This window comes from Sceloporus occidentalis, unplaced genomic scaffold (assembly GCF_023333645.1).
Source record: "Sceloporus occidentalis isolate IW3139 unplaced genomic scaffold, rSceOcc1.0.p SCAF_8, whole genome shotgun sequence".
In the NCBI taxonomy this organism is placed as follows: domain Eukaryota; kingdom Metazoa; phylum Chordata; class Lepidosauria; order Squamata; family Phrynosomatidae; genus Sceloporus; species Sceloporus occidentalis.
The window spans coordinates 33,442,508-33,460,685 of NW_028316988.1; the positions used below are offsets into that span (position 1 = coordinate 33,442,508).

Here is an 18,178-nt window from a genome sequence, read left to right on the forward strand (position 1 = left end):
GTAACTAGAATTGTAGCCCAAAGAATAACTTCCCTAAATTCTGGTAACTGGAAGAATTGAGGTTATTATAGCCCCAAAATGTAGCTTCTCTAAATTCTGGGGGCTGGAGGAATTGTGGCCATAGCCCCCAAAGTCACTTCTCCCAATGCCCTGCCTGGCCTGAGTCATTCATCCGGAAGGGCCTCCTCCTCCTCCTTCCCAGAGAAGGGTGAGACTCCTGGGGGAACGCCTCGAAAGAGGCCCCTTCTTTCCCCAAATCCCTCTGGATCTGGAACAACTTCAGAAATAACGGACGAAGGGGAAACCAAGAAAAATGCTTTTATTTCCATTTTTTAATTCTGCATAATTTAAAAATAACTTTTGTTAGTTTCGCTGTACAAACGTATTTCTCTTTTTAAAACTATAAAATCAGTTGCCAGTGTATAGGTTTCAGTACCAAACAGTCTCGGGTTCCCCTTGGCGCCTTTAAGGCCTCTGCGCCCCCAACAACCATTTAGCCCCGTTTTAGAAAAGAAAAGGCCGCGGTCGACTGTGGCCCTCCAGCTCTTTTCTGAGACTACAACTCCCATGACCCTCCGTCGCCGCTGCCTGTCCTGGCCAGGGCTGGTGGAAGCGGCACGCAGGACCACAGCTGCCCACGGTTCGGCCTCGAAAAACCCCTTTTGCAAGGGAGTTACGGCTGCCCTTTCCCCCACCGGCCCCTGCAGCACCAAAAGGAGACAAGGCTTTACAGAGTTTTAAGGTGAGCACATCCTACACAAAGCGGAACGGCCAAATAGACAACTCTTGGTCTGCAGAGTCTGGTCCATCACATCCCAAGGCCTGAGTGCCACAGACCATGCATGCAAACCCATCATCTCTCTCTTTCATACACACGAAGACACACGCAGAGTAATGCTTTGACCGGTATTCAGAAAGCATTTGGATGCACTGATGAGACCAAGGCGCCATTAACTTCATTCCTTAGGCCCCAAGAAAGGGTCGGTCACCAGTCCATACCCTGAGAATGGTCCAATGACAGGCAAAGAAACCGGGGCAGAGTCTCTAAGCTTGGGTTTTGGGGGGGGGGGGGAAGAAGAGGCAAAGGCAGCTCTTCAGTTATAGCCATCTAAGCTTCATTTCTCAGGACTTTGATAAGAGGGATGCTGGATTTGCACCTGGTCCAGCTCCCTCACTCAGGCATTTCATTGGCATTACAGTAGAGAGGGCAGCTCACAAGTATCATGATTCAGGGCAGGTTTTCTCTACACTGTCTGAGTTTTAAAATCATCATTATATAACACAGAGTTAATTCATTTCAGAATGGGGGTCAAGCTAAAAGAAGAGAAAAAGTGGGTGGGTAGGGGCAGGCTCCTACTTTACGGCTCATGTTCTTCCTAGGTAGCACCACAAGACGGCTGTGGAGAAGCAACTCATAAGACGTCCTTAAGAGCTGCCAGTCGCAAACCTCTTCACGTAAATTCAGCTCTCCTTGTCCTGAAAGAGATGCCAGGAAGCCTCAGGCTCCCAGTAACCCATCTTAACCCACTTGCAGGGCATCAACATGGCTGTGCTGCACCAGCTTAAGAGTTTCTTAGCGCTGCCAGATGAATGAAATCACTCATTGTGCTAAAGAGATTAAAAAAAACAACACTTGCATAACTCTTTTATCAAAAAGGGAGCGTTAATATTTTAGTGGAAGTTAAACCCTGCTTATATAGCATCTATGTTGGGTACCAATGCCCCAGAGAGTAACAAACTAGTGCAGCATTTTAACAGCATTCACACCTGAACGTTTAAAAGGCAGATAATTATTCGTCTTTTCTTGCAGAGCGGGTAACAGTGAGGAGAAGGCACAGAAATACTGCTTTGGGACCATGGCAGTTAAGTTAAAAAGGAAGGGGCAGTGAGCAAACAAGGCCACATTCACAGGGTTAAGGCCCATTACGGTACGCAGAGGAGTAAATGGGAGTGCCGCAGCCAAACTAGCACGATGCCAATCCAGGTCCTTCAAGGCTATGTGTAGCTTAGCTGTGACTTAGCTGCAATTGGCAAACCACCATGCCAATGCCAGGTGTCTCTAGCCAAGGCCTCAGACATACAAGCATCTTTGCATCGCCAGGGATGCCACTAGAGGCCATGTCCTAGAGAAGGCAATGCAAGGGGAATATGTTAGAATGGAGAACTCATTCTGCTAAATTGAACGTATCTCATTCTGTGCAGTCCAAAGCCAACCGAAAGGCAATGTGGAAAATTGGGGGAAAGAATGCCTTGGCTTACTGACAGGGCAGAGGAGCAGACAGATGCAGAAATAAAGGAACTGCATCACAAGCCCTCACTAGCCAGCCATGAAAGCCAAAGGGACCTACTCCCAAATCCTAGCCTATATTCATGGACTGGTAGCAAATGCCTTCCACCAAAGAAAAGGGACACAACCTGTATTTGATCCTATGCAAAGCCTCTCAGCAGTTCCCCATTCCTCTCAGATCCTCACTTCTCCTATTACACATAGTATATACTGTGCCTCACATGTCACAGTGGAGCAGGTTTAAAACAAATTCAAAAGGCATTTTGAACACTGTGACATATTGATTCGATGTCACTTGACATATTGGAAAGGCACAACACTGTCTACGCACAAGACAACTGGCTTTTGACAGAAAGGCTAGAAAAAGCAGCAGCAACCTGAAAAGCGAAATGAATCGTCGTTTCTTTCAAAAGGCCCATATCTTAGGTTTGTATAGTAAAGGCAGAACTTGGCTTCAAAGGAGTCACCCCACAGAAGCCCTTCTCCAACCCACAGAGAGAACATGATGCGGAGCAGGAAATGCTGAGAATTTCATGGCCAGGCAAAATTCTTCAAACTGGAATCTAAACCTCCATTTCACTCTGCAGGAACCGGCGCCAGAACTGCGGGAGGACTTGCCGAAAGAAATCTCTCTTAAAGCCATTAGTGCAAGATGCAATTAGATTAAGGAGGTGACCTGCAGACATGCCAAGCCCCCGGTCTTTGCTCCATGATGCCCACCAGCTACAAAAGAAGACACTTCTTGGAGTTCTTCTTGGTCACGGGATACAAAACGGCCCGCACAGCCTCCGCGAACACTTCTCTCACCCCTTCCTGGTTCAGTGCTGAGCACTCTAGGTATTTGACTGCTCCGATCTGTTTGGCCAGCGAAGTCCCCTGCTGAGGGGTGGTGGGGCCCAGGTTCTGCTCCTTCAGCTTTTTCACCGTCTCCGCGTTATTCCTCAAGTCCTTCTTGGTGCCCACTAGGAGGATGGGCACGTTGGGGCAGTGGTGGGACACCTCGGGGTGCCACTTGTGCCGCACATTGGCGTACGAGGAAGGGTTCCCGATGGAAAAGCAGATCACGAAGACGTTGGTCTGAGGGTAAGAGAGGGTGCGCAGGCGGTCGTACTCCTCCTGGCCAGCAGTGTCCCAGAGGTTCAGGCTCACCATCCGACCATCCACTGTCATTTGAGCGCTGTAGTTGTCGAAGACAGTGGGGATGTACTCCTCGGGGAAGGCGTTGGTGGTGTAGCTGATGAGCAGGCAGGTCTTCCCCACAGCGCCATCTCCAACCACCACACACTTTATCGTCTGCATCCTTTCACTCCAAGGGAAAGACTCCTGCAAAAATCAAGGAACAAATCAAACGAAACCCAACACCTTCCATGTCACAAGAACTCTCACCTGGAGCTTATACAGCGGTGGTTCTCAAATACTGGTCCTCCAGGTGACTCACACTTCAACTCCCAGAAGTCCCAGTTGCCTTGGGACCAGTGGGCAGGGACTCTGGGCAGTGAAGTCAAAACCTCCGGGGGGGGGGGAATCTGAGGTTTCAGAGCCACTGTCAGAAGATGCAGAGAGATGAACACATGCTACATGCCCCACTCCCAGAGACCAGTGACTTATCATCTCTCTTTTGAGTGCAGAGATGAAGGGAAATCCATGGCAGCCTCACCAGCCAGGAGACCAAAGGCAAGTGAGCCACATGATTTCCACCCCTGTGTCTGCGGATATAGACGCAGAAGCTGCTGTAAATTACCCTGAGTGCCAATGACTAAAAGGTAGAATGTACCTCGTCTAAATAGGGAAGAAAGGACTGTGTGTTCTAAGATGAAAGCAGAAGAGAAAACCGAGTCACGAAGCTCATACCATCAGTTCCTGAACAGACCAAAGAGAGGGAGGAGGAACTGTTTTCTCATGGCTGGGGTGTGTGTGTCTTTTACAGCAACTGAATTCAACAACGGAAAAAAGCATACCTAAATGCATTATTTTTTTTATCAATGTGATTAATTATTCAAATATTTATATCCCACCCTATATCTAAGGATGTTAAGGTGGCACACAATAAAATCAATCTGAACAGCTTAAAACAGTAAGAGTGGCTTTAAAAGACACTATTATTCCACTATAACTACCAGGTCTGCATCGCATGCCGTCCTGAGGTTTACAGACTGGTGACACGCGCTCCCTGGCTGCGAATTCAAAATGCTCCTCCTTAATCTGCAAACCTCAGGATTCCACTGGATGTTGCCCTGACTGTTCCAATACAATCATAGTGCCACAACACACAGACCCTTGAAAGCATTTTAAACCATTCGACACTTAAAATAGTTTTAAAACAGTTAAACTACGCACATGTTCACATCTGGACAGAATTAAACAGGCCCTAAAGAGCCGTACTTTTACTTGGTGCTGGACTAGCACTAGTTTTGGTATCATTTAGGCCAGGCTGCCCATTTTTCCAAAGAGTATAAAAGGAAGATCAAAATGTCAGCCAGGAATAAGCCATAATTTTGAGAACAATTGAGAAAGTAGCCCTTTATGGCAAAAGGTCCTTTTCTGGACCTTACGAACCAACATCCTTAAAAAGCAGGATTTTGAGGGCTGTGATCTGCTGCTAAGGCTCAGCACTGAACAAACCTTGCCCTGAGTGGGCCCCCAAAAATGCCCCTGTATTTTGAAAACCTCTAGGGATGGGGACGCCACAGATCACTAACATTTTGGCATGATGCAATTCCTCACTGAGAAGTATTCCTGACAGCCAACCCACAATTTCTGGGGAAAGGGGTGAAAAAACAGACCAACCACGCCATAACAAGCTTTCAGATTCCCCCCCCCAGTACCCTCATGCAGTCATAACTTTGGTTTCTCTAAGGATAACAGCCAACGCGACACAGAAGCGATTCTACAAGCTGATGAGCCTTTGCCTCTGCTGTGATAAAGCCGCCTGCCAGCTGTTCCGCCGCAGCCTGCGCTTCGTTCGGGCATCGCGAGACAGAACAAGGGCTTGGATATACAGCACCTGTGATGGAGGCTCACAATGTTTCCTCTCTGAGCTACTACCATCAGAGAGCCACGGAGGCCTTCTGTGAATACACAAAGGGCTGTTAGAAGGAGGCCAAGAACAGATTATTCCAAACAATGAGGGGACAAGCGAGCATTAATGCGCTTGATCTGCGGCAGAAAGTTCACTTTAATACTGAGGACATGTGAGAAGTTGGGAAAGAAAGGCAAGGCAGGCTCAGAGCAGGTCTGGTTACTGGGAAGAGCTTTGGAAAATCAAAATTCTGTGTTGTAGGAGGGGAGATCTATTTCCAGCATCCCTCTGCAAGACACAGAACCTCCATCTCCAAACAGAGTGGATGAAGGTGAATCTTACTCCTTGATGTATACCCAACCTCAATCACTTTCAAAGTGGGAACTGCCAGACTAGCCCTGACAAGACACAGCTTGTCAACCTCATCCTTCAGAAGGTGCTACTTATGCTCCCAAGACGTAGTTTCTTGCCGAACAAGAACCTGCCCCGTTAGATTACGCAGCCCGCATCGGAAGGTTTAACAGCTGCAGCCCCAGGGAGGACAACATGTATTAGCAGGCTAAGGCTCCCTCAGCCAGCCCAATCCCTCGCTCACCCTCCGCAACCTTTGCCTTGGGTCTCATCCCTGAAAGCAGCCTTTCCAGTCCTTAGCTAACCAAATCTCTAACCTCCGCTCAGCAGGGAAGCAGTAAAGCTGAAACAGAAAAGAAGTCTTGGTGCCTCACTGGGTGCCACAATTTAAGGAAGATATTGTTAAGAGGGAAGATGAGGGTGACCAAGATGGGGAATGGTCTGGAAACCAAGCCCTATGAAGAATAGTTGAGGGCAGTGGGCATGTTTAGCCTGGAGAAGAGAAGACTGAGGGGTGAGATAATAGCTATCTTTGCCTGTTAACTGGTAAGATCTCCTACCAGACAACAATGAACCAGAAGGACCAAGGAGATGACCAGCTTTATGTAGACCAGAGATGGGCCCAATGTGGCCCTATGAAACCCCCCTCCTGCAAGCTGTTTTTGGCCCTTGACCTCCTCCTAGATTGCCCTTCTTCTGGCTCCCCAAAAGGGTGAAGCATCCAGGAGAAGCAATTCAGCTTTAAATTGGTTACAGTTCTCTGAACATGCCAGCCACAGATGCAGGAGAAACGGCAGGAATAAACTCTTCTAGAGCATGGCCACTGAGCCTGAAAAACCCACAACAAACTATGGTTACTGTACTGTTTGACATCCCAAAACAACACCTCTGTGTTTCAAAACCAGAAGTGGAATTTCACCGCTTCTGATGGTATTTCCCCCTCGATCCTTTTGCCGTGACTCTTGCCCTGGTCTTGAGGCAGGAAATGAGCTCCTGGATCATCCCCTGCAGTCGCCCATCCATGTGATGATGCCTTAGTAGACATTATATAACGCAGGCATCGCTATACAACCGGCTCAGCAGCCAGGCCTGCCAACTCCCCAAAAGGCTGCTGGGAATCTGAATGTGACCAGAGGGTTTTGCTTTGCTCTGCCAGCTGCCATAAATCTGGGCTAACAAGCACAGGAGACTGGGCATTTTTAAAAACCAGAATTGCAGGCTGACTAGCTAGCTCTGAGTATTGCCTCTAAAAAGATTACTCTCAGAGGAGGAGGATTCCAAGAGGGGCAAAAATAGGACGTACTGGGTTCCTCACGGCTCCTTACAACTTTGCTCCATCGTCCATTTCGACTCTCAGGACCTTAAAATACAATTAAACACCCCATTAACCAGTATTACATGTTTGGAAAGTGTAGCACCATTTCAAAACAGTACAACAAAGTTAAAAAAATAAAATAGAGCAACACTCCCCAAGAAAAGATACCAGAGCTCTCCCCACTTTGTATTTTTAATATCTTACGTTTTAATCCTGTTTTAACTTTTTAAATTGTTTAATTGCTTTTTCAGTACTTTATATTTACATGTTTTAAAGTTCTTGTGCTGTTTTTAAAGTGTATTGTATTTTAATGTGCTGTTAGCTGCTTTGAGTCTCTATGTTGGGAGATAGGTGGGATATAAGAAAATAACAACAACAACAGAGATGGCTATGTATCTCACAAAACTTCAAATCCCTGACTTCCACAGCATTGAGCCATGACAGTTAAAGTGGTGTCCGACCACATTATGTCTGCAATGCAGATGCAGCCTAAGTGGCTGCATCTTTCCTTTCTAGTTCTGCCAGCCATTCACCCAACGAAGGGAAGAGATTTAGTCCCAAGGAGGCGTGGGATCACCTGGCACCCCAAAATGCCCTCCCTGGAGGCACCTATTCGCTCTTGCGGAGGCCGCCACACCTCCAGAGAGCGATAAGGCCACAAACGGTAAACAGTCGCGCTCCATGCTTTGCTGCGAAACCACTTCCTCGCCCAGAAGGGCCTCAGGAGGCTGCAGGCAGTTCTGCAAGAGAGGCAAAGAGAGGAATGCCACTGCCGCAGATCCATCCCTTGCAGGTCGCCAACAGCTTCGGTGCTACGCAGGCAGAAGGGAGGAGGAAAAAAAGTCTGTGCTTCTTGCAAAGCAGCTTCCAATCAAAGGCATTCACAAAAATTAAATTACATTAAAGCACCACATCAGGGTTCAGAGTCTTGGACCAGGTCTTTAGGGGTCCAGATTATAATCCTGAAGGGGCCATGAGACTCCTGAACCTGGGCCAGTCACACACACTCTGGTCCAAAACCCACAGCAGCAATAACCCAGTTTCAGACCACTTTAACTGCCCTGGCTCAATGCTAGCAAATCCTAGGAACCGTAGTCTTGTGAGACATTTAGCCTTCTCTGCCAGAGAGCTCTGAGGCCACGATAAACTACAACTCCCAGGATTCCCTAGCACTGAGCCAGGGCAGTAAAAGCGGTCTCAAACTGGGTTATTTCTGCAATGTGTTTTGGACCTACCTCAGAGGGTGGTTGTGAAAAGAAGAATGGCAAGCAGGAGAATCAACTTGAACTCTTTGGGAGGAAGATATAAATCATAGATAAATAAGCCAAAGGAGGCTCAAAAAGCTACAAATGCCAAGTGGAGTGTCCTCTCTAGGAATCTCTAGGTCCTCCAGTGCAACTCTGTGGTCAGCATCTGCCAGACATTGACCATAGAGTTGCGCCAAAGGAGCTACAAATGGCTAGTAGAGTGTCCTCTCTATGAATCTCTATATCCTTCAGTGAGACCTTTGCTTAAAGTTGACCATAGAGTTGTGCTGGAGGACCTAGAGATTCCTAGAGAGAACATCTGTGAATAAAATCTGTGAATAATCAAATCCCCAAAAGTTAAAGCCACAAATGTGGAAGGATGACTGTAATTTGAACCATCCTTCCATGCTTCCAAGTTCCTAAAGGTTGCCAATTCTTTGGCTCGGCTGGCCGGGTGCGTGAAGGGGACCAGAAGCCCCAGGCTCTGTGGCAGGTAGCCCAGTTCAGGCCAGTAGAACAATCGGCTGCAAACTGGGAAGGCAGCTGGGCCGCCGCCTGCGGCAGCGGAGCACCGAAGCCAGGCAAGAAGCAGCGATGGCCGCTCCTCTCAAGCAAAGGTAAAGCCGCCTCTGGATAAGAAAAATTGTGTAACAACTGGGAGAGAGGAGAGTTGCCAAAGAGGAGCCAAAGGTCTGGCCTGGGAGGAAGGAGCGCTCTTACGCCCAAAAGGAGCCCAAAGCGCCCCGCCGAGGGAAGGGCCCCAGATCCGGCACAGGAGCACAAGAGCAGGACGGTCAGTTGGCAAGCCTCAGGTTGCCAAATGCAATACGTTGTTGTATTTCAATGTTCTTTTAATGCTGTCAGTTGCCTCGATCTAATTGGAGCGGCATGAATTAATATGCATTATATTTAATTGTTTTCATAGAACTGATTTATTTTATCTATTTTAATTGATCGTATGGACAGCGCTGTCTCAATTTACAGCGATCTATATCTATATATATATACACACACACACACACACACACACACTTATTTCTATTTCCCGCCTCTCCCTACAGATCGAGGCGGAATTACAGCCAGATAAAATACCATCAACAAACAGAGAGAAACAATACACTTACAGGCAACTACAATATTTCTAACCAAAAACCTTAAACCCCCCCTAATATGATAATAAAATTAACAATTAAAAGTCTCATCTAATCCCAGTTAATGAAGTGGGGCATTGAGGCGGGTGGGGCTGTTTTATACAGGGCCAGATGGGAAGCTTAGTAATAGTAATAATGAATGATGGTAGTTCTGATAAGCATTTGGCCTTCTCTGTCACAGAGAGAGAGAGAGAGAGAGAGAGAGAGAGAGAGAGAGAGAGAGAAAACTACAAATCCCATGATTCCACAGCAGTTGAGCCCTGAAAGTTAAAGTATATTGTTTCCTGCAATAAAAGGGTGCATCCACTGCAGCATGGAACTCTGGGATCTGTAGTTCTACAACCTTCCTCAGTCCTAAGTCACAAAACTACAACTCCCAGGATGCAACAGAGGAGCAAACGGCGCTTAAGGCGGGTTCGAACTGCGTTATTTTCAACCCAGAGAGGGCCTTTTCTTTGCCTGAGGTCTATAAAAAGAGAGGCACGCTCCCCAAACTCAGGCTCGGCCCCAGAGGCTGCTGGGCCTCAAACTTCCCTGTGGCTGGTGCATCATGGGAGTTGTAGTCCAGAGGCGAAACATCTGGCAGGGAGGAAGGAGAGGCCGCGGAACGAGAAGGAAAAGGGAGGGAAGGAGGAAGGAGGGATTCGGTTCCTCAAAGGCGCCTCCCTCCGGAAAAGTTACTCCGAGGAGGGGACTGCAAAAGGAACTCCCGGCCGGAGACGGAGGAGGCTCTGCTTCTTACCTGGCTCTCCTTCTCCTCTTTCCCGGGCGCCGTCTTCGCCTCAGTCGCCGGCCGAGGAGGAGAAGCTGCTGCTGCATCCGGCAGAAGGAAACCGCCCCCCGGCCACCGTACTTCCGCACTGCGCATGCGCGCGAAGGGCCGCTCCTCCTGGGAAATGTATTCCCTCAGGCGTCGGACGACGGTGGCCCCGAGCGGCCTTAAATCCTTGCCGAGTTCTCCTTTCGCGCTCTCTGCTGCTTTAGGGGAAGCGCCCTTTTCTCTCTCTTCCTCGCCAAGAAACATTTCAGGGCTGGCGAGCTCTTCCTTTTTCATACAGAGAATGTGTATATATATATATATATATATATATAATAGATCCCCCCCAAAACACACACACAAAATGTCCCCCTCTTTTGGGGTGTGCACCTTTTTTATTAAGTCCAGGCAATGTGTGCATAAATGGAACTCATGGCAGCTTTTTACTTCCATGGTCCCTGAAGAGAAAACACAAGAGGCAGCAGCAGGCCTCAGGCCCAGAGAGGGCTAAAGGGTCAAGAGCCTTAAAAGCAGCTTCATTCTGACAAAAGGACCATGGCATTTACAGTGGTTATTATATATACACACACGTATATATATATATATACACACACACACATGTATATATGTGTGTGCGTGTGTGTGTTTGTATAAAGATACATACATATATATCTGAGTGCGTGTGTGTATATATACATACATATATGTATGCATATGTATATATACATATACATTTCTAATGCGTGTGTGTATATATATATATATACACACACACACACATATATACATATATACATTTCTGATGTGTGTATATATATATATATATATATATATACACACACACATATGTATATAACCTTGATATATATATATGTGTGTGTGTATGTCAAGGTTATATATGTAGCATGACATAGATATATATTGGGCTATGACCAGAGACCCGGGTTCAATTCCTGGCTTGGCCGTGGAAACCCACCTTGGGCCAGTCACACTCTCACAGGGGAAGGCAATGGCCAACCTCCTAAGAAGAAATCTGGCCAGGAAAGCCCTACTATGGGGTTGCCTTTAGGGTTGCCATAAGGGAGCCAACACAGTCCAGTGGCCTGAGCCTTGGTCCAGGGCTCTGGGAGACCAAGGTTCAAATCCCAGCTCAGCCCTGGACTACAAGTCCCAAGTCCCACTCTCTCGGCTTCAGGGGAAGGCAATGGTGAACCTCCTCTGAACACATCTTGCCAAGAAAAACCCAGGACAGGTTGGCCTTAGGGTTGCCATCAGTCGGAAAGGACTCGAACGCACATCACACACACACACACACACACAAACAGGGCAAGTCACACTCTCTCAGCCTCAGAGGAAGGCCACTGCAAACCACCTTCTGCAGAAGCCATACCAAGAAAACCCCAGGATAGGTTTGCCTTGGGCTCACCATAAGTCAGAAATGACACAAAGGCACGCGGCAAAAACATATGTGTAAATGTCTATATGTTGGTGTGTGCTTTATGGCAATTTTAAAGCAAACCAATCAAACCCACTGGGTGACTTCGGCAAAAGTCGCACTCTCTCAGCCTCAATGGCAAACCTCCTAGGAACAAATCTTGCCAAGAAAATGCCTGAGGGTCACCAGAAGTCAGGAACGACATGAAGGCACACAAGAAGAAAAGCCATGGCATTTATGGTGGCATCGTAGTGCTGTAATGGTGCAATGTGGAAGGGCACTTTGTCTATGTCTTTGCAGGATTCCCCACTGGTGGCAAACTACTCAGACATTGTATACTCTGCCACTTTTGCTTGGCACACTTCTCAATGCTTCAGGAGATCACTGAAAGCATCCCCAGTCCCGAAATCTCCATCTTCTGTCCTCCGCACCTGGCCATGATGACTCAGTTCCCACTGGCGAAGGGTCCATTGGTGGATGCTGGGCTTTCCTCTCCCCTTCCTTCCTCCCACTCTTCCTCCTCCTCCTCAGACCAGCTCAGGCTGTCGTCCGACTCGTCCTGCGCCACATAACGGGGCTCCTGGCCTGGTTCCGAGGTGCCTGCCTCATGCTGCCGGGGGTCCTCCGCTTTGCTCTGGGGGTGCTCCAACCTGGCCCAGGTGAGAAGGCCATCCTTTTGGAGGGCCACCTCCACCTTGGAAGGCAACATGGTCACAAAGCTCTTCTGCACATTGATCACCTGAGGAAGCGGAACGCATCAGATCAGGACCAAAGAAGCAGCTTAGAAATGCAGGAATGGGTTTGGGACTCTGACCCCCACAGTCCACAAGCCAGCCAGCTCCCAGCATTAGGGTTCCCATGTCTCAAGTGATTATAGGGACATTAGGCGATTATATGGGAATTAGGGTTCAGATGCATTTGGTGGAATAGAAAGCCAGGGGCAGACATATATGCCATTAGTGTTCGAGAACAGCATTTGAACAGACATTCTCACACACTAATGGCATATATAGGTCTGTCCCTGGTTTCCATTCCACTACATGCATCTGAAGAAATAGACCAAAGTCTAGGAAAGCCCATGCTGCCAACTTCTTTCTTTCCGTGAGTCTCAAAGGTGCCGCAAGATCTCTCTACTACGTACTGATTCCACAGACTTAAGAAAGGCAAATGGGAACTTACCCCCCAGAGCTCCATCTCTGCCTGGAAAACCTTATCTCCTTCAAAGACGATGCGGATATCCACCTGCAAGAGGAGGGGATTCATAGTATCCTAATCTGGAAGGGATTGCAAAGGCCATCCGGTCCAACACTGCCCTCCCTCCTTACCCTGGTGCGGTTGGCTTTGACTGAACTGAGCTCCGGCCGAGGGCTCTTGGCGTAGACAGTGACCACCACTTGGCCACCGGTTTGGTGCCAGTCCTGCCGGCAAGTGACCAGCTTCTTGTCTTGCTGCTGGAGAAAACGGCAAGGAAAGAGGTCATCCACCTGCCCCAGGGAAAGCTGGCATCTTTGGTTGGCGCAAAAGAGAAGAGTCCTCCCTCGTCCATGTAAACCCACTGGGTGACCCTGGGCAAGTCACACTCTCTCAGCCTCAGAGGATAACCGTGGCAAACCCCCTCCGAAGAAGACGGCCAAGAAAACCCCACAACGGGGCTGCCATAAATCAGAACTAACCCAAAGGCACACAAAAGCAGCAGCAATGCTTTAATCGTGTCTGATGCTCCATTTATCCTGCTGAATGATATCGCAGGAGGGTGATGTCTCCTTGAAAAATCACTTGTGTAGCATTTATTATTATTATTATTATTATTATTACATTTTATTTATAAAGCGCTGTAAGTTTTCAGAGATTCCCAAACTCTGGCCTTCTGGATGTTTTAGACTTCAGTTCCCAGAATCCCAGACTACGAACCAAGGTGGCAGAGGCTTCTGGGGGCTGAGGTCCGAAACACCTGGAAGGCCAGAGTTTGGGAATCATTGCATTAGAGCAGTGGGTCCCAACATTTGGTCCTCCAGATTTTTTTAGACTTCAGTTCCCAGAAGCCCCAGCCAGGTTGGCCAATTGTTAAGAATTCTGGGACCTGAAGTCCAAAACACCTGGAGGACCAAATTTGGGAATCACTGCATGAGAGTATGAAGTTGCAAGGAGCCATTTTCCGGCCCTGAGATGGTTCTGATGCGGCAACCCCAATAATTCCCCCAAATAAACATGTGTTAGTGCCAGTCCCAGAGGAGGCATCCTCACCTGCTTCTTCGCCCAGATGTGCCTCCCTCGGCTGCATCCTTTCTGCTCCAGGAATGCAGTGAAGTCCGTGGTTTTAATGCCACAGCAGCTCCAGTATTTCATGCTGGGTTGGGAAGAAGAAGAAGGAGGAATCAGGAGGAAAAGAGAGAGACAAGAATTAAAACTTGCAAAAGGCTGGGCTCAGACTTCCTCCAGGTATAGGGATTCCAGGCAGCTAAATGTGAGCACTGACCCTCCAAAGAAGAATTCTTTCTCCCTTCCCATGAAATTCTCCTTCAGTCCCCAAATTCCTAGCATCGCAAAAACTTATGTCAGTCAAGGTTTTTAGAAATAAGACTTTAGATATCCAAAGAAAAAGGGGGAAGGCAAAGGGGGCATCTGCACTGTATAAATACTGAGGTGTTGGCACTGCTTTGGCTGCCAGGACTCCATCCTACAAAATCCATCCTGGGATTCTTCTGAGGCTGGCATGTGCCATCCTCAGAGCTCCAGCTAGGTTTCCCCAGATACATCCCCCTCCCATTGTAATTCAAAGTATTTTGGAGTGGCCTGGTCTTATGGGAGGCAAAACCCATTTGCTTTGCAAAAGGGCTGGCGGGGATGTCCAAATTCTGGAGATGCGGCAATGCTATAAAAGCAGATCATTCACCCCAACAGATGGAGATCTGTGTCTCCATTATTTTGAGGGGACCAGAGAAACTAGACATTTTGGGGGAAAGTCGATGTGTGTTCTTACCCTTCATGGAAAACAGGTACCCCAGGATGGAAAACGCAGGTTTCCATGTTGCTCTCCTCACCTTGGTAGGTCTGAAAGACATGCATTGCGGGGCAAAAAGATCAGCCAAACAGACCAGGAGGGCATGGACCAAACCAGCTTAAGGGCCCCATTACTCTTGTCCTGCAAGCATTGCCCCCTTAGTTCCTTTCCATGCTTCCCTCCACCCTCAAAATTCTCCAATGCTGACTGGGGGATGCTGGGAGTTGTGATCCAAGATCGAGTTCTGATTTAAGTGCAGGAGGGAAAGTCCTCCAGTTAGTAAAGCAACAATTGGGAGGGGGGCACAGAGGAGATATCAGCGAGACTCACAGCTTTGCATCCAGAGTTTTTGCAGCTGGTGCCAACGGTCACTTCTGGGGCTGACCCTAAGAGACGTCCGGAGAGAAACAGCAGCCAGGTTTCCCCTTGAGAGCTTGGCTGATAGCAGAGACCTGCAGACCCACCGGTCTCTAGGCCCCTTGCCCACCCATTTGCCATTGGCATGACCCAGAGGGCTCTCACCTGCCTCTGCAGAGCCATGCACCGGAGACTCCTCCTTAGCGGTCAAGTCCAGCTTACCCAGGGCTTGTTCCAAGGTTTTGGACACCTTGACCGGCAGGAGCTGCTTGGGTTCGTCTGAACTGGAGGGGAAAGAGAGCAAAACAGTAAAGCAATGCTCTGTGCCAGTCTTCATGGATGCCAGGAGAAAACCATGCCTCACCTGGGCCTCTCGCGCTCCATCATCTCTGCCGACTTTGGCCCTTGGACAATGATCTCCGTGGCCATCTTGACCTTCGACTCATTCAAAGCCTCCTCTGACTCTGGAGGCTTCTCATTGCTGTGATAGCCTTTGGCACAGCCCTATGGGGACACAAAATGCACACCTGGACCTGGCCTCAGCCCCAAGCATCTGATGCCACCTGCCTTATGCCTCCGGAGGACATTTCAGTTTCCCAGCAAAGGAAACGCTCTGCTCACAGATCTGCAGAAGCTCAAAGGCAAGGCAGGTGGCCATCACCACCCCAAGTAACACTGGCCATGCGTTGTCATCATTTGCAACCGTGGCCATCAGGGTGGCCATCATCACTCTATGAAACAGTGCATGCCTGAATAACAATGGAAGCGCATCACGTACCTTTATGGAAAGGAACTCGGAAAAGTCGGTGGTGCGCTTCTTGCAACAAGACCAGCCCTGGGTGTGATGGAGCAGACCATTAATTCTCCCCTTCCACAAACACAGGAGCCCACACACAAACAGAAATGGCATTCAGGTTGCCATGGTTCAGGCTACAAATAGACATCTGAGCCTGATGACCAGCAGAGGAGAGATGCACAATATTTCACAAACAGATCAATTATATATGAAAGACCAAGAGAGACGCCAATCATGCTTGTCTCCATCAGTGGAGGGGAAGTTACTTTTTGGATTACATCTTCCGAATCTCCCAGCCAGGCTGAGAATTGTAGACCGAAATAAATATTAAAATGTACAAATGCACACTATCTGCTGGTTTTTCTTGGTTTATCCCAAAGCGTTTTGGATTGGAGTATATGTATATGCCTTCAAGTCACTTGTCGACTGATGGAGACCCCATGAATTTCACAGGGTTTCCTTAAGCAAGGAATCCTCAAAGGAGGTTCTTCTGACAGTTCCTTCCTCGGAAACAGAGCCTATGGCACTTGGCATTTCTTGGCCGTCTCCCATCCAAGTACTAACCGAAGCTGATCCTGGTTAGCTTCCAAGTTCAGGTTGGATCCGATGGTGCCTTGAGGGTATTTCCAGACAAAATGCAAACACCAAATGCATTTCGGAGCAGCCAGCCAGTTTGCCAGGTTAGTACCATTTCAGACCAAAACCCAAACCTAAGGGATGTCATTGAGCACAATGCACTGAACATCAACTTCTGCTGCTTCTTGCAACATGACCAGCCCTGGGTGCAACAGAGCAGACCATTAATTTTCCCCTTCCACAAACATGGCATCCAAAGGCATTTCTAAAAAGCAAACGCAACCAAGCATCTTGCCTGTCCAAAACTCACCTTCAAAGCATCGTGGAAGATGGGGAAACCGGGATGATGGAGGCAGGCATCTGGAAGAGACAGAAAGAGACAGAGATGAAGACACAGCCATAGAGGAACTAACACCGTCCTTCCCTCCCATTCCCACCCTTCAATCCCATCTTTACTTTCTTTCCTGGTAATTCTCCCTTAATTTTCCTTCCAGTTTCTTTGGATTCCCCCTGTCCCTCTGAATTTTAAGGAAATTTTCCAAATATATATATATTCATTTTTATTTTTATTTTGCCCCAGATCAACCTGGCCCCTGAGAGAAAAGCAAAGGCCTGCAGCTTACACTTCTTTGTGGACTGTCTTTTGCAGACTGACTGTGCAGGTCTGGCAGAAATCCCACAGGGAAACAACAACAACAACAACAACAATGTATATTCCACCTCTCCAAGCAGAGAGGTCTCTCTCCATCCCAATGCTGGGAGAGGCACGATCTGTTGACCTGCCTGTCAGTCAGTTCACGAAGGCACAGTTCATGAAGACAATGTTATACACACTTATAATAATATAATAAAAAGAATAAAAACTTTATTTTCACCCTGCCTCTCCATCAGAAAGACGATCGCTACAACTGCAGGCAAAGGGATCTTGTAGCGCCGCGTGAAAGATGTTGTAGCAGAAGCTTTTGTAGACTTGGTCCACGTGCATCTAAGAAATAAACCTCCCATAAGTCTACAAAAGCTTATGCTACAACTTCGTTTGCTCAGCTCAAAAATGCTGCAAGATCCCTTTGCGGACGGATATTCCAGACTAACATGGCTGTGTCTCTGAATTACGTAACTCTATGTGTCTAGAGTGCCTCTGCTGATCCACGTGCAATGCCTCCTTTTGCAAAGTCTGGGGCCGGCGGGGGATTCTGGGGGTGCAGACAAGGGCACCCATGCATTGCCCACCTGGATCCTGGTGCCAACTCACCCGGGGCATTCGTCTCCGGCTCAAACTTCTGCCCGCAGCTCCTGTTGTAGCACAGCAAAGCCATATCTCTCGGTGGTCTCTGGCTCAGACTTGTTTTTCCTCGTTGCTGCTTCAGGGCTGGACGCAAAATGAGGCTTGGCTATGTTTAGCAGCAGGCAGCCGAGGGAGGCCCTGCAATTGGAGCCAGACCCAAAGATGGGCATGCACCCACCAGCGTCAAACGCAGCGTCAAATGCAGCTGCCATGTGTGGGGAATGCATCTCATGGGGACAGAAGGGGTGTCATATTGAGGAGGGAACAAGCTTGCTTTCTGCTGCTCCAGAGACTAGGACCCAATGGACCCAATGGACCCAATGGACCCATGGATGCAAGCTCCAGGAGAAGCGATTCCAGCTCAACATTCGGAGGAACTTCCTGACGGTAAAAGAGCTGTTCAACAGTGGAAGATGCAGCTTTGGAAAGCGGTGGAGTCTCCTTCCTTGGAGGTCTTTAAGCAGAGGCTGTCAATGGGGATGCTTTGACGGAGGGTTCCTGCATGGCAGAATGGGGATGGACTGGATGGCCCTTGGGGTCTCTCCCAACTCTATAATTCTATGATATGTCCATATGTTCGGCATTGTTTTCCCCATCTAGG

At 48.3% G+C, this 18,178-nt stretch overlaps 2 protein-coding genes across 3 annotated transcripts; both read right to left on the reverse strand.

The window, feature by feature from the left end:
• Positions 1 to 300: 300 nt before the first annotated feature.
• On the reverse strand, positions 301 to 10,198 carry LOC149308620 (rho-related GTP-binding protein RhoG-like). The gene is made up of 2 exons (XM_089536132.1): positions 10,113 to 10,198; positions 301 to 3,610 (listed from the first exon to the last, which is right to left on the reverse strand). The coding sequence occupies exon 2, from the start codon at positions 3,584 to 3,586 to the stop codon at positions 3,011 to 3,013; it is 576 nt and encodes a 191-aa protein (XP_089392258.1). The 5' UTR covers positions 3,587 to 3,610; positions 10,113 to 10,198; the 3' UTR covers positions 301 to 3,010.
• An 802-nt stretch (positions 10,199 to 11,000) lies between these two features.
• On the reverse strand, positions 11,001 to 17,681 carry ITGB1BP2 (integrin subunit beta 1 binding protein 2). 2 transcript variants are annotated; one of them, XM_089536134.1, is made up of 11 exons: positions 17,545 to 17,681; positions 16,603 to 16,652; positions 15,699 to 15,755; positions 15,285 to 15,424; positions 15,086 to 15,204; positions 14,894 to 14,949; positions 14,543 to 14,613; positions 13,807 to 13,909; positions 12,888 to 13,010; positions 12,742 to 12,804; positions 11,001 to 12,301 (listed from the first exon to the last, which is right to left on the reverse strand). In XM_089536134.1, the coding sequence occupies exons 1-11, from the start codon at positions 17,606 to 17,608 to the stop codon at positions 12,008 to 12,010; spliced, it is 1,140 nt and encodes a 379-aa protein (XP_089392260.1). In that variant the 5' UTR covers positions 17,609 to 17,681; the 3' UTR covers positions 11,001 to 12,007. The 2 variants fall into 2 exon arrangements, with proteins under 2 accessions (XP_089392260.1, XP_089392259.1); XM_089536133.1 differs by having other exon boundaries at positions 12,888 to 13,013.
• Between the last annotated feature and the right edge of the window lie 497 nt (positions 17,682 to 18,178).